At 44.6% G+C, this 14,599-nt stretch overlaps 2 protein-coding genes across 2 annotated transcripts in view; one reads left to right on the top strand and one right to left on the bottom strand.

Moving 5' to 3' along the window:
- LOC110321475 (MOB-like protein phocein) overlaps positions 1–8,567 on the bottom strand; it is a 59,618-nt gene extending 51,051 nt beyond the window's left edge. Inside the window, exons 1-2 of the mRNA XM_021197715.2 lie at positions 8,444–8,567; positions 7,685–7,849 (exon numbers count right to left, since the gene is read on the bottom strand). Coding sequence (XP_021053374.1) covers positions 7,685–7,849; positions 8,444–8,446 — 168 coding nt within the window. The 5' untranslated portion in view covers positions 8,447–8,567. The remainder of the gene's footprint in view (positions 1–7,684; positions 7,850–8,443) is intronic.
- Positions 8,568–8,961: 394 nt separating this feature from the next.
- Positions 8,962–14,599, top strand: part of Hspd1 (heat shock protein family D (Hsp60) member 1) — a 12,582-nt gene continuing 6,944 nt past the window's right edge. The window contains exons 1-6 of the mRNA XM_021197712.2: positions 8,962–9,066; positions 9,907–10,082; positions 11,842–12,094; positions 12,795–12,877; positions 13,452–13,547; positions 14,507–14,599. Of these exons, the coding sequence (XP_021053371.1) occupies positions 9,909–10,082; positions 11,842–12,094; positions 12,795–12,877; positions 13,452–13,547; positions 14,507–14,599 (699 nt within the window). The 5' untranslated portion in view covers positions 8,962–9,066; positions 9,907–9,908. The remainder of the gene's footprint in view (positions 9,067–9,906; positions 10,083–11,841; positions 12,095–12,794; positions 12,878–13,451; positions 13,548–14,506) is intronic.

The raw sequence follows: 14,599 nt of genomic DNA, 5'->3' as shown, positions 1-14,599 counted from the left end.
ATATTGCTTGAGCATCAGCCTTTAAAAGACCATACAGCACTTTTCTTGTATATAACTGGTGTGGTAGTCCATGCTTTTAATTCTAGTACTCAGGAAAGAGGAGCAAATAGAGCTATGTAACTTCAAGGCCTGCCTGGTCTACATAGCAAGGTCCAGGCCAGCTCACGTTACATGGTGAGACCCTGCCAAAGGGCTTCACACTGCAGCCCACCGTTGCTGGCAACTCATTATGTGGTGTAGCTTCTTTAATTTGCAGCAATCCTCCTTCTAGTCCCCAAGTTCTGGGAGTAGAGGCATAAGCTACTATGCCTGCTTTGTTGTTTTGTTTTGTTTTGTTTTAATAGATTTTTTTTATTTTATGTGTGAGTGTTTTGTCTACATGCATAAGTGTGCACCATGAGTATGCCTGGTTCCTGTGGAGGTTGGAAGAAAGGTTTGGATCCCTTGTAACTAGAGTTAGTTGTGAACATCCACATGCTGGGGACTGAACCCACATCCTCTGTAAGAGGAACAGATATCTTTAACTGGTAGATCATCTCCCAGCTCCCTTAGTCATTCTTATTTTTTGAATTTTTAAAAATCTTCTAAGATTTATTTATTTATTTTTAAAAATTTATTTATTATTATATCTAAGTACACTGTAGCGGTCTTCAGATGCACCAGAAGAGGGTGTCAGATCTCATTACAGATGGTTGTGAGCCACCATGTGGTTGCTGGGATTTGAACTCAGGACCTCCGGAAGAGCAGTCAGTGCTCCTAACCTCTGAGCCATTTCTCCAGCCCCCTTTATTTTATTTTTATATTATTAATTTAAGTTAAAACTGGAGCCTTCCACATACATTACCACTGGGCTACATTCACAGTCTTCTTTTCATATTGAGATGGTGTCTAAGCTGCCCTGGCAGGCCTATAATTTGTGACCCTCCTGCTTCAACCTCCCAAGTCCTGGGAGTATATGTCTGTGCCACCAGGCCTAGGTTAAAACCGTTTTGGATTTTATGTGTATGAGTGTTTTGCCTGCATGTTTGTTTGTGCACTGCATATGTATGTACATGTATGCACTGTGTCTGATGCAGGTTGAATATCAGATTCCCTTAAACTGGAGTTAAGAATAATTATAAGGGGCTGGTGAGATGGCTCAGCGGCTAAGAGCACCAACTGCTCTTCTGAAGGTCCTGAGTTCAAATCCCAGCAACCACATGGTGGCTCACAACCATCCGTAATGAGATTTGATGCCCTCTTCTGAAGTTTCTGAAGACAGCTACAGTGTACTTATATATAATAAATAAATAAATCTTAAAAAATAATTATAAGCTAAATATGGATGATTCACAGAGGACCTGTGTTGTGTTTTATAAAACAGAAAGCCAAGGATATATTTGATAGAGGCATGGTTTTGTGAGGTGGAAGGGGTGTCTCTGCGGGCCCTTGCTGAGGCACCCCTTCCCCCTGAGGGACCAGCCATATGATGGGTTTAGTATAGAGCTTATTTAGGGCATGAGAAAGCGAGTTGGGAAGGGAGTAGAGACAGATAAAGAGAGGGAGAGGGAAAGAGGGAGGGAGGGGGAGGGAGAAGAGGGGGGAGGGGGATGGAGTAGGAGGGAAGGGGAGGGGAGAGGGGAGAGGAGAGGAGGTCAACCAGGAACACAGGGAGAGAGGGGAGAGAGGGAGAAAGGGATCAGAGAGAGAAGGGGCAGAGGAGAGCAAGAGTAAGAGAGGGAGGAGGGGCAAATAGCCCCCTTTATAGTAGACAGGCATACCTGGCTATTGCCAGGTAACTGTGAGGCAGAAGGAATGCTAACAACCTGAATCTAGGTCCTCTGCAAAATTAGCAAGTACTCTTAACCATTAAACCATCCTCCAGTCCCTAAAACCACTTTTAAACACATCAGTCACTGTTTTATGTCTCATAAAAAATGAGAGAGGAAAACAACAAAAAGAAAAAAAAATGAGAGAGGAACACAGATGCAAGATTATGAAACTACCATTAAAAAGGGCCTGGTGTGTAGTGAAAGCTTTTAATTCCAACACTTGGGAGGCAGAGGCATGTGGATCGCACACCCCATAAATGAGAACTCTGCATAGTGTTCACCTAGGGTTACATGATAAAGACTGTCTAAAACAAAACAAAACAACCTAAAAACATACCATAATAAGTGATATTAGGTGCCCTATTGAAATGAGAAATGGTATTACTGTATTCTGTTGTGGCTTGTCTCTTCTCTGCGGATGCATAAAGTTTGCCCTAAATATAACAGCTTAAAGCACTGAGACTAGTGAGTGGCTCAGCAGGTAAAATCCCACACTACCAAGCTGCACAATTCCAGTTCAATCCCCAGGACCCACTTGGCAGGAGAATCAGCTCTCTGGAGTTGTTCTCTGACCTCCACATGTGCACCATGTACAAACATACACAAAGTACATAAAAAAAAAAAAAGAATAAAAACCCAGCAATAGTCAGACACTATAGCACATTCCTGTAATCTCAGTCACTCAGAGAATGAGGCAGGATGACTAGTTGAAGGCCAAACTGGGCATTTTTGCACGAGAATTTGAATAAAAAAATGAAAGCATCTAGAACCAGGAATGGTGGTGTAAGCATGTAATTCCAGCACTTGGGAGGCAGAGGGAGGAGGGTGAGTTCAAGACCACCTGAGCCATATGAGATAGTCTCAAGGAATACCCAGGGTTAGTTAGGGTTATAGCTCAGTCAGCTGAGTGCCTGATTGAGATAGATCAAGCCCAGGGTTTGATCCTGACCACAGAAGAGGAAGCAGTTGGTTGCACATACCTATAATCTCAGCACTTGGGAGGTGGAGGTGGGAAAAATCACAAGTTCAAAGTCATCTTCAATTTACAAGTGAAGCTTGAGGCCCTTTGGGGGTTACATGACACTTGGCTCAAAAACAAAACTGCATCTGTAGATGTACTTCAGTGGCAGAGTGTTCCAAAACAAAACAGGAGCTGGGAGTGCTCGGCTTGTAAGCATGAAGACCTGCACTTAAATCCCAAGCACCCACATCAAAAAGCTGGGCATGACATACACATCTGTACCCCAGGCTTAGCATTGTGGGGGCAGATAGGATAGCTAGCCATTCAAGCTAGCTCTTCAGTGAGACCTTACACGATCACAATACCCAGTTGTCCTCTTCTGGACCAAACCGGTTCATATACAAAAGCCAGGGACAAACTGAAAGAAAAAGCTTTCCACAAAGAAGAACCCAAATCAGATGATTTCCTTAAGGTGGTGACTACTGACTACAGAAATCAGGAGTCCAGACTAGACCAATGCTTCCCTACTTCCCAATGCTGTCACTTCTAAGTAAACGTTTGGAGGATCAAGGTTAGGTTCTAAAGTTGGATTCCATTCCCATAATTACTTGGTATATTGAAAATATCAAGGCCCAACCACACCTACTAAAAGTTTTGGGCCTCCTGTGATTTTTTTTTTTTTTTTTTTTTGAGACAGGGTTTCTCTATGTAGCCCTGGCCGTCTACTCTGTAGACCAGGCTGGCCTCGAACTCAGAAATCCCCTGCCTCTGCCTCCCGAGTGCTGGGATTAAAGGCGTGCGCCACCACTGCTCAGCGCTCCTGTGACTCTTGACTATTATAATTCTTTTTTTTTTTAATTATATGTAAGTACACTGTAGTTGTCTTCAGACACTCCAGAAGAGGGCATCAGATCTTGTTGCGGATGGTTGTGAGCCACCATGTGGTTGCTGGGATTTGAACTCCGGACCTTCGGAAGAGCAGTTGGGTGCTCTTACCCACTGAGCCATCTCACCAGCTCCCGACTATTATAATTCTTAAAGAAATAAATTTATGAGATTATATTGGTAATATAGGACACATCCACCCAAGGAGGCTGAGGCTTCTATCTGGTTTACATAGTGAACCACTATCTAAAAGAACACAGCACTGAGAATGTGGGCTGGAAAATAAAGAGCCTGACTGCTAAAACAAAGGAAGGCAGACATAATCACACGCATCTTTAAACCACTACTCTTACTCCCCCCCCCCCAAAGATTTTCCCTCAGATGGTTGTGAACCACCATGTGGTTGCTGGGATTTGAACTCATGACCTCTGCAAGAGCAATCAGTGCTCTTAACCACTGGGCCATCTCACCAGCCCACATAAGCAGATCTTAAGTCCCACCTGGTATACACCAAGTTCCAGGTCAGCTAGGACTGTGCTAATAAGATTAATTTCCAAGTACATTGTTAGCTATATCTAAGGCAGAGTATAAACACCGATCACCCACTTGGATTTCTAAAAACTCATATTCTATCTAAATTTGATAACTAGGCCTTGGCATATCAAAAGCACTAAACACGTAATCACCCACATACAAGGAATTATGATTTATGTCCTCTTGTTCTGAAATTAACTGCATTCAAACTATGGAATGCTTCTCTAGCATGCAGGTCATGTTAGATCCTAGAACAAGAAAACAAAAACATTTTTGGGAGTGCTGCTAACCAAAAACAAACTCAGTATTTTTTAATTATCTTGAACTGGATTTTATTCATGAATGTTGCTTGTTAGTGCACTACGTACACATAGGCAGGGCTTGAAGGCCCTGGAATGGGCTACCATCCAGGTTCTGCAAGCCAAATCTGGGTCTTGGGTCCTCTGGGAGCAATCTCTCTGACCTCTTTCCCACTCCCTGAGACAGGGTTTTTCTGTGTAGCCCTGGTTATCCTAGACCCTGCACTATAGACCAAGTTGGCCATGCATTCACAGACCTGCCTCCTGAGTGCTGGGATTAATATGAGCCATCCTTGCCTGGTCCTGTGCTTATTTTTTCCAAACAAATTTTAGTTATGATTTGGAAATTAAGACATGCTCAGAAAATAAAAATTTCCAATACAAAACAAAAATAAAGGATTAAGGACCACCCCCATCTTTGTAACCAGAGAAATTTTACCACATGCTTCTTATATTGTTTTACAATGCTTACTGTCTGTCCAGTTTTTTTTTTTCCAATTTTGCACAAGCTTGGGTCACCCAGGAATTGTAAACCTCACATGAAGTTGCAACTGAGAAAATGCCTTCACTAGTTGGCCATAGGAAAGTTGACAGCCCAGAATCTTAATGATGGATGTGGGAAGCATCTCTGGGTCATGCCACCCCTGGGCAGGTAGCAGTGGGTTGTGCAAGAAAGCAGGCTGAAGCCAGGCGTGGTGGTGCACGCCTTTAATCCCAGCACTCAGGAGGCAGAGGCAGGAGGATTTCTGAGTTCGAGGCCAGCCTGGTCTACAGAGTGAGTTCCAGGACAGCCAAGGCTACACAGAGAAACCCAGGCTGAGAAGGGGAGCAAGCTGTAACATTCCTCCATGGTCTTTTGCTTCAGCTCCAGCCCATACTTTCCTGTAATATACTTGAAGCTGACATGCACTTTCTTCTTCTAGCATTTAGTTAGCAGTTTATTACAGGAATAGAATGTAAACTAAGTCTAAGCTCCTGTGGCTTATTATTATTCACCTATGTAATAAAGCCAAATTCATCCTGAAAATTCATTTACCTAGAAAATCCTTATTTCTCAGAACTCTTAACTATGCAGCTTCCTTGGGAGAAAACGACCTTAAATTACCAGACTGTCCACTCATTTACATCATTTTATTTGGAAATGTTTGTAACAGTTCAGTGAAACTGAAGGTCAGAGACAATGGCTGTCGTTTAGGCATCATTTGTTTATTATAAAAGGGAGGCATGGAAATTATTTACATGATGAAATAGTTCAGACATCAGTGGAATGGGCGGGCAGCTTCACGTGACACCATTTCAACAGTGATTTCAGTCGACATACTTTCCAAGAATGTCACTATCTCTAAATAAGAAATAATCCTGTGAATAAAGACAACACTGGTTAAGATAGTAATAGCAAATATAAAACTCATTTTTAAATTATTAGCTTTGCCGGGTAGTGGTGGTGCACACCTTAATCCCAGCACTTAGAAGGCAGAGGCAGTTGGATTTCTGAGTTCAGGGCCAGCCTGGTTTACAGAGTGAGTTCCAGGACAGCCAGGGCTACCCAGAGATACCTTCTCTTGAAAAAACCAAAATAAATAAATAAAATAGATAAAATAAAAATTATTGGCTTTACTTACCTTGTCGTCTAGAACTACTTTGGTGCCTCCATATTCTGGGAGAAGAACTTTATCTCCAACTTTCACACTGACGGGCTCAATCTCTCCACTCTGATGAAAACAGTCACTTGTTAGCCAAGAGTCTGCCTGTCCTATTCACTAGATACAGTGAAGTTTTTGTTTCAGTATGTACACCAACCAGGGGCCTCCTGCCTCAGGTTTCTGTTAATTATAGGCATTAACTGGTCACATTAAACTCTCTAACTTTTAAATCACTAAATTAATGAAATGTGCTCAAACCAGTATGTTCTTAGGTACCTAATTAGTGGTTAAGCAATATAATTTACATTAAATATAGATCCCCACAATATAAAAATCACAGTTATAGTATGAAGGAGACATTCTCAGTACAACTTCATTTCAGTGGACAGTTAAGGCTGGCTAATTTTTTACTGTTAAATATTAACACACCCTGTAGACCAAGTGAAATAAAGCAGATTGTACCACTAGACGGTAAATGGTCATGTATGATTTCTTTCAACAAACAAAAACTTGGCATTACCTTTCTCCGTTTTAATATACATTTACTGACTGAATGCCCTTGCTATCAGAGACTGAAGTGGGACGTCCACTCACCCTAAAATTCTGGCCGTTTAGTTTAGTAAAGAACATCCACATCTCATGCCAACTAAAACTCCATGGTGTAAGAGTAACACTATTTCAGTGTCTGGGCTAAGCCAGCAGCCAGGCTTCCCCACCCCTACCACTTCACCCTTTCTTTCTGGGGAAGGGAGAGGGAGACAGGGTCTATATTAAAATTGACTGGCCATCAATTCCAGATCATCCTACCTCAGCACTATACCCTACCCCAACCGGTCCTTAGAATTAGTTCTGTGCCTTATTAATAAATATCCCCTTCAATTCTAAAATGGCAGTGGGATTTATCTAATTGCGCGGTCTTTTTGTCTACTTAAAATTTGAAGAGTAGGCTACAAAGTTTCTACAGAGGTGTTTTATATTGTGAGGTTTTGTTTTACTTTTTTGGGACATGGTCTCATCCCGTACCTCCTGAGCTGGCCTAAAAGGCTCTACAGTCCACCTGCCTTGGGCTCCAAAGAACCTGGGCCACAGGCACGTGCCACCATCAAGGCAGGCACTTTTTAAGTCTCTAGAGTGCGGGTCACTGCAGTTAGCTCAATGGGTAAAAAGGTAAGTAGACTTGCTATGAGTAGGGGAACCCAAACTGGGATCCCAACACTAGAGTAAAAAGGCTGTAACCCGGACCATGCTGAGGGCCAGAACTCAAGACTAGTCAACACTTTGCCCCCAAGGAGTAAGGTGGAGATGCCCCTGCTACACAGCATACAGACATGTGCACATACAGTCACACAAGTACCTTTTGCCTTTCTTCAGAAATATAAAACAATTCTAAAACAAAATAAGATCATCGTTTTCCTGTATGGGAGGTTGTGAATTGAAATTTGACTTGAAATTACTTCCCAAAAATCTGCCATTGTAATTCATTTTTTAATTAACCGAGGAATTCCCTCCTTCCATGTCACAAGCAAATTCAGGACCACTCCAGCAGTTTACCTTTCCTTTCCCACCTGACCCCACAGCCACGACCGTCGCTTGCAACACTTTCCCTTGAGACTTCTCTGGGAGCATAATGCCACCTTTGGTTACGGTTTCGGCAGCACTCCTCTCAACCAACACTCTGTCAAAGAGCGGAAGAAACTTCCTAAAAGCTTGTCCAGCCTGTGGAGAGAAACGTGATCAAAACAGACTGTAAGTTCCAAGTGTCAGAACACGGACAGTTAAGACCACTGCAAGCCTTAACTCTCAACAGGTCAAAGCGTTCCACAATGACAAGAAAGTTCAAGTGTACCTTTAGAATATACTCAGTGTTCCACTCTAGATAGGACAAACCGAGTTTCCTTTCCCCGTCTGATGTGTGTGTGTGTGTGTGTGTGTGGGGGTCTTCATTGCTCGCCACCTTGGTCTATTCCAAGGTCAAACATTTCTTTAAATTTTTTTTTCTTTTAAATTCGAGTAACGGGGGTGTGGTGTCACTTTTCGGGCCTGGATCGTACTCTTTCTCCAACATAGGTCACATCCACCAAAGCCCTGCCAGGGCAGGTGGGCTTCTGCGTGTGCATCAGGTTCCCGCCCCCTGCCCCAGACGCCCGCCGCACACGTGCGTGCGGCCAAGCCGTGGTGGACAGAGAGATGGCCTCGCTCCTGCAGAGCCATGGGCGGACGCCGGACACCGACCGGATCCCTGTCCTGCTAGTCCCAAAGCACACACGGGCTCGCCGTGGGCCGCAGGCCTGCCAGCCACGAGACACTCACCATGACTCTCGCCTTCGCCGCCGCCGCCACCACCGCCGTAGCTCCGGACTCTGAACTCGGGCCGCTGCTGCAAGGAGAGTCCTGCGGGCGGGCTCGGGACACGTGAAAAGGCCGCGCAGCGCGCAGGCGCACTCAGCCCCCCGCGCCCCCCCTGAGCGTGAGAGGGGGCGGCCACGCCGGCGCGCGCGCCGATTGGTGGAGAGGGCTGCGCGCGAGGCGGAAGAAAAGGGGAGCACTTTCTAGGCTTTTCCAGGCCGGCCGCCGAGGTGAAAGGACGAGCCCCCCTCCCGGAAATGACGCCACTTGGCCTTTCACCCGCGGGACGCGCGGGACCTTCCGGAAGGTTCTAGAACCGACCGCGGCCCGGGAACCAGCGTAGGGCGGCGGGAGAGGGCTGAGGCCGCTCAGGTAGGGTAGGCGAGGCCGCGCGCGCGCCGCATGCAGATTGCGGGGCCCCCGGGCGTGGGAGCGCGCGGGGGGCGCGCGCACGCACACGCGGGGCCGCGGGGCGGGGCCGGGGAGGGAGGGGACTCGGGCTCATTGCGGTGCGCGCCCAGAGCTGCCTCCCTCACTCGCCGCAGACGGCCTGCCTCGCCTCGTGCTCCCCTGCCGCCGCCCCGCAGGTACGCGGCCTCGGCGTGCACAGCGTCCCCGGCGCTCGGGGTGCTGCTGGTAGCGCGGACCGAGCACGGAGGGCTGGCGGGGGGAGAAGTGTGGCAGCGACTTCTTCTCGGCTCACTTGTCCAGGCCCAGCGGAGCCACGCTGGTTTCATCACGTGTGGCGGGGACCACGCGACCCAGGCCGAGCGCGGGAGCAAGGGCGGCCTAGGGTGGAAGCAACTTGGGCCCTCGGGTGCCACCTGAGCCTGGCGCGCTGCAGGACTCTGGGGGAGGGTGGTCGGGGTCCTTTAGTCCGCGGTGGCCGCGGCGATCCGGTGTTCACTTTGACCTTGCTCGGGGCTCCTGGTCGGGAAGACACGTGGGGCCGCGGGGTGGACTGACCTACTGTCTTCCTCTGGCCTTGCTAGCTGCTGTATTACAGCAGCTCCGGGTGAATACCTGGCGACACTCTCAGAGGGTTTTGCACCGTCATGCGTACTTCTATAGGTCTCTAGGCAATTGCATTTTAGAACCTGCCTTGCTTACACCAACTTGATTTTTTTTTCCCCCCCTTCGGACACTTTTCGGAGTGGATCTGCTCCCAAGGCCGCTTTGGCAGTGAAAGATTAACTCGAGAGGGCAGAGTGGGTGGCCATGGGGATGTGGTTTCCTGTGCTTTGTGCTAATGCTGTAGGTCAGGCATGGGGGCAGCCTCCATGATCGGTTGGCTAGCAGATTCTGTCCTGAATCTGCAGCGCCCAGGCATGGTGGTTAGCAGAGGACAGCCGAGCTCCAATCTAGCCTCCATGTTTTGAAGCACCGTTGGACAAGTTTTTAGTGATACTTCTGTTTTCCTTCCCCAGAAATGCTTCGACTACCCACAGTCCTTCGCCAGATGAGACCAGTGTCCCGGGCACTGGCTCCTCATCTCACTCGGGCCTATGCCAAAGATGTAAAATTTGGTGCGGATGCTCGAGCCTTAATGCTTCAAGGTGTAGACCTTTTAGCCGATGCTGTAGCTGTTACAATGGGGCCAAAGGTACCAGTATACTTAAATGGTGTTAAAGAATATAGTAGCTGCAAGACAGCAATTTGTCACCAAGTTTTGTGAAAAAATCTAGTTTGCATGTGGTACAACTTAGTGGTCTGGGGGGTGTTATTTAGTTAGGAGGTATTTTAGTTGGTCATTCTACCACGGTGTCCTTACCACTGCTCCAGTCGATTTGGGGGACTTTTGTACATTGTGATGTAATAGAGTAGTAACACCTCAAGGAGGATTTTAAAACCATAGTCATGATTTTGTGCATGCTTGCATTAAATTTTGGATCCCTTCCCAGTAGTTAGAGGGTATAGAAGGGAAAGTACCAACTCTAGTCTAATAATACCTCAAAGTGTATAGCTGTAATGTGAGAGCTCACTAATTGTGTTGAAATATTCCAACATATAAGGCAAATTCACTAGCATAGAATCATTGGTTTCTGTGTTTTTATACGCATTGTTGTTTTGTCCACATTTATGTCTGAGGATGCCAAGGTTCTGGGAACTGACTTGGGTCCTTTGGAAGAGGAACCTGTACTATTACCACTGAGTCATCTTTACATACTTTACTTTATGGGCTTTGTTGTTTTGGGTTTTTGTTTTTAAAACAGCATTTCTCCAGGAGCCTAGGCTGTCCTGAGACTCAGTGATCCATCCACCTGCTTCTGAAACACATTGCCAGACTGTTTTCACTTGCCCTTGGAAAAATTCATCCCTTCATTGTATACACCTCATGATTTCTACAATTTTCACATTGCAACGAATTGTCCAGTTTTGGCTTCTGAGAGTCTCACTAGCTTAGTCTGGGTTCTAACTCCCTGGTGGCAAGGCTGTCTTTGAACAACTCACATCTCAAGTATAGGAATTCAGTATTATACTCACAAGGTCTCTAACCATAGCTGGCCAAGTCAGCCTTGAACTCGGAGCAGTGGTAAAATCAGAGGTTGGGATCACACGTTTGTGTGGCTGAATAGGGAGCTATAGTACTTTGAGGACATCATTGGATGTGGTACACAGTCATGTTAAATTAATGCTAAACTGGTCTAAAGAGCTGCATAATCCCAACACTCAGGAGGCTTAGGCTGGTAGTTCTCCAGGTTTCAGGAAAGCCATGGCAACAATAGAAACCCTGTCTTGAAAAGCAAAATAAAGAAACCCTGCATCTTTAAGAACTGTTTACATAGCTCAAGACAATAGAAGTATGGTTCAAATCCAAAAGTTGCCAATACTTGTTGGTGCCATATTTGAAGTTTTTTTATTGAGTGAACCAGAAGAGCACACTATTATCTTACTAGCTGATATTTAGTGAATGAATTTTAAGCAAAACATATTTTAAAAGTAGTTCATAAGCAGGGCTGTAGTGATGCATGCCTCTAATTCCAGCGAGCCTTTAGGAGGCAGAGGCAAGCAGATCTTTGATTTTGTGAATTTGAGGACAGGCAAGGCTACACAGAAATGTCCTGTCTCAGAAAACAAAATAAACCTAGTTCATAGCCAAAACTCAAGTGCAAATGATGTGAAGAGTGTTCTGAGATTTGGCGATTAGCATCTGTGCTTTCTTGTTTTATAGGTGGCATTTGTTAGTACCAGGGAATTCCTGTTGTGCCTCATTCAATGTTAGACTCCTGGCAAATGATCAGTGTTCATTTTTTTATAGACCTAAGATGGTTGAGATTCATGTTGCAGGATTGTTAAAAATGACCAATTTGAGGGTTATCAATTGAAGGTTGCTTTTTTTTTTCCTTTTCCTGTCACTGTAGGGAAGAACTGTGATTATTGAACAGAGTTGGGGAAGTCCCAAAGTAACAAAAGATGGGGTCACTGTTGCAAAGTCAATTGATTTAAAGGATAAATACAAAAATATTGGAGCTAAACTTGTTCAGGNTGTTGCCAATAACACAAACGAAGAGGCTGGGGATGGTACCACCACTGCCACTGTTCTGGCACGATCTATTGCCAAGGAGGGCTTTGAGAAGATCAGCAAAGGGGCTAACCCAGTGGAAATCCGGAGAGGTAAGAGTGTATCATTGATCCTATCCTGTAAAGAATTCTACTGTCTTCATCTTTGTCCTTTTTTTTTTTTTTTTATTACATTCGTTGTAGAGTTTGTATTTGTTCTTGGTGGAGTTGCCCTTTCCTTACTTTTGTGGGTCAAGTATTTTTATCCCCTAGACCATCTTCCACATCTTGTTTTTTAACTTGTCTCAACTAATGGAAGTGAAAATACAGGGTTCTCTGTAGGCTAGTTAGCTTCTTCAAACTCACAGAGATCTGCCTGCTTCTGCCTTCAGAGTGCTGGGATTAAAGGTGGGCGCTACCACACCCAGCCCAAGACCCTGTACTCTTAACCTTTAAGCTATCTCTGCAGCCCAGAAGTAGTGAGAATTTTGCAACTATCTTTTCTTGTTTTGCTTTTGTTAAGAATGAGTAGGTCTCCTTAGCCTTCCCTGGCATTGTGTCCTGTATAATCCATGCTGGTCTCAAATTTTTAGCCATTCTGTCTCAGTCTCTTGGGTACTGGGATTCAGGTGTGAGGCCACCACTCAGCGTCTAGGTCAAGTTTTCAAAATGTTGTTGGTTTTCAACTTAATTATGAAATTGTAAGAGATTGAGTGCATCACATGGTTACATGTAAATGTTAAAGGAATCTGTAAGTTTATGCTTGGCTTGGGGACCTTGATAAGCATTGTAGTAACATACATTCTTGAACTAGGTGTGATGTTGGCTGTCGATGCTGTCATTGCTGAACTTAAGAAACAATCTAAACCTGTGACAACCCCTGAAGAAATTGCTCAGGTAAAATTTTTATTCAACCTATAGACCAGGCTGGCCTTGAACTCAAATTCCCCTGCCTCTGCCTCCGGAGTGCTTGCTTCATCACTGCCATGCCTACTAATTTGGATATTAATAGGTGGCTTTTTGTTGTTGTTGTTGTTGTAGTTTTATGTGGCTGTAAATAAGATTTGTGTTATTTGTGGAGATATTCTTAGGTGATATCAATGTACCCTGTGCTATATGGGTTCAAACCTAGTCCTTGAAGCATAGCAGACAAGTATTTTTTTGTGTGTATGTGCACTGTATGCATGCATGAACCCATAGAAGGAGGTGTACAGTTGTCAGTCCCTGTGTGGATGCAGGGTACTGACCTGAACAGTAAGTCATCTTAACCACTGAGCCATCTCTCCAGCCCCTTTAGTTTATTTATTCTTACTTTGTCAGATAATGGAAGGACTGAGGGTGTAGCTCCATTTAACCAGGACTTTGTTAAAACTACTATTAACTGTAAAATATTAGTTTAGTGTGTCAAAGGGGAAGAAAGTTGAAGATACTAATCTTAGCATTTAATTTTGAAGTAACTTGGTTATTTCAGGTTGCTACAATTTCTGCAAATGGAGACAAAGACATTGGCAACATCATTTCTGATGCAATGAAAAAGGTTGGAAGAAAGGGTGTCATCACAGTGAAGGCAAGTATGGGATTTGATATGTTTTAATAGTACCTTCAATGGGGTATCTGTCACCTGTTTTCCAAATAAAAAACTTGAATCTCTTGTTTGTGCCAGCACAATTCATTCCTTTGTCTTAACATCTGTATTGAGTATGTGCTCCCTACTAGTCTTGAGTCGGGAGCTTTGCCTCCTACAATGAATTCTTCTAACTTAAGTTATTAGCTCTCTGCTAGCTGTAAATAGGCTGGTGCCTCACTCTGTAATCCTGGCTGGCCTGGAACTCTAAGCTTCAACCTTAGAGGGATGGTATCCCTCGTTGTGGGGACTAAAGGCATGTGCTCCTTTGCTCAGTTTTAGTCAGTGTCTTGAGATTTTTGTGGGAGTGTAGAGGTACTCTGCAGCATTTCCATGTGGAATCCCTTATGCCTATGCCATCTCTTGCTAGGTAGGTATATGATTTCAAGAATTGGTTTTACTCATGTTTTTGAGACAGGCAGGGTCTTACTATGTAGATAGTCCAAAACAGGCTTGTGTTTGTTTTAAAAGATTTTTCTATGTATGAGTGTTTGTCTGCACACATGTATGCACCATATGTGTACTGGGGCCTTGGAATCCAGAAGAAACAGCAGAATCCCTGGAACTGAGTTGTGAACCACTATGTAGGTGCTGAGAACCTAGCCTGGTTCTATTCAAGAAAAGCAAATGGGGCTGGAAAGCTGAATGGCTCAGAGGTTAAAAGCACTGAATTCAATCCTCAGCACCCACATGCTCGTATATGACCATCTATACTGGGATATGGTGCCCTCTTCTGGCACACAGGTGTACATGGAGATAGAATACATAAAATACATAAAATAAGTATATCTTAAAAGAACAGCAAGTGTTCTTAACTAACCCCTGAGCCATCTTTAGGTTTAGCTGACCTTTAGTTTTGTTTCTTCATTGAAATCCATTCCTCTAATTCTTTGACTTTATAGGATGGAAAAACCCTGAATGATGAGCTAGAAATTATTGAAGGCATGAAGTTTGATAGAGGATATATTTCCCCATATTTTATTAACACATCAAAA

This window comes from Mus pahari, chromosome 5, assembly GCF_900095145.1.
Source record: "Mus pahari chromosome 5, PAHARI_EIJ_v1.1, whole genome shotgun sequence".
In the NCBI taxonomy this organism is placed as follows: domain Eukaryota; kingdom Metazoa; phylum Chordata; class Mammalia; order Rodentia; family Muridae; genus Mus; species Mus pahari.
The sequence above is the reverse complement of the archived record's forward strand: the minus strand, read 5'-3'. Positions and strand labels throughout refer to the sequence as shown.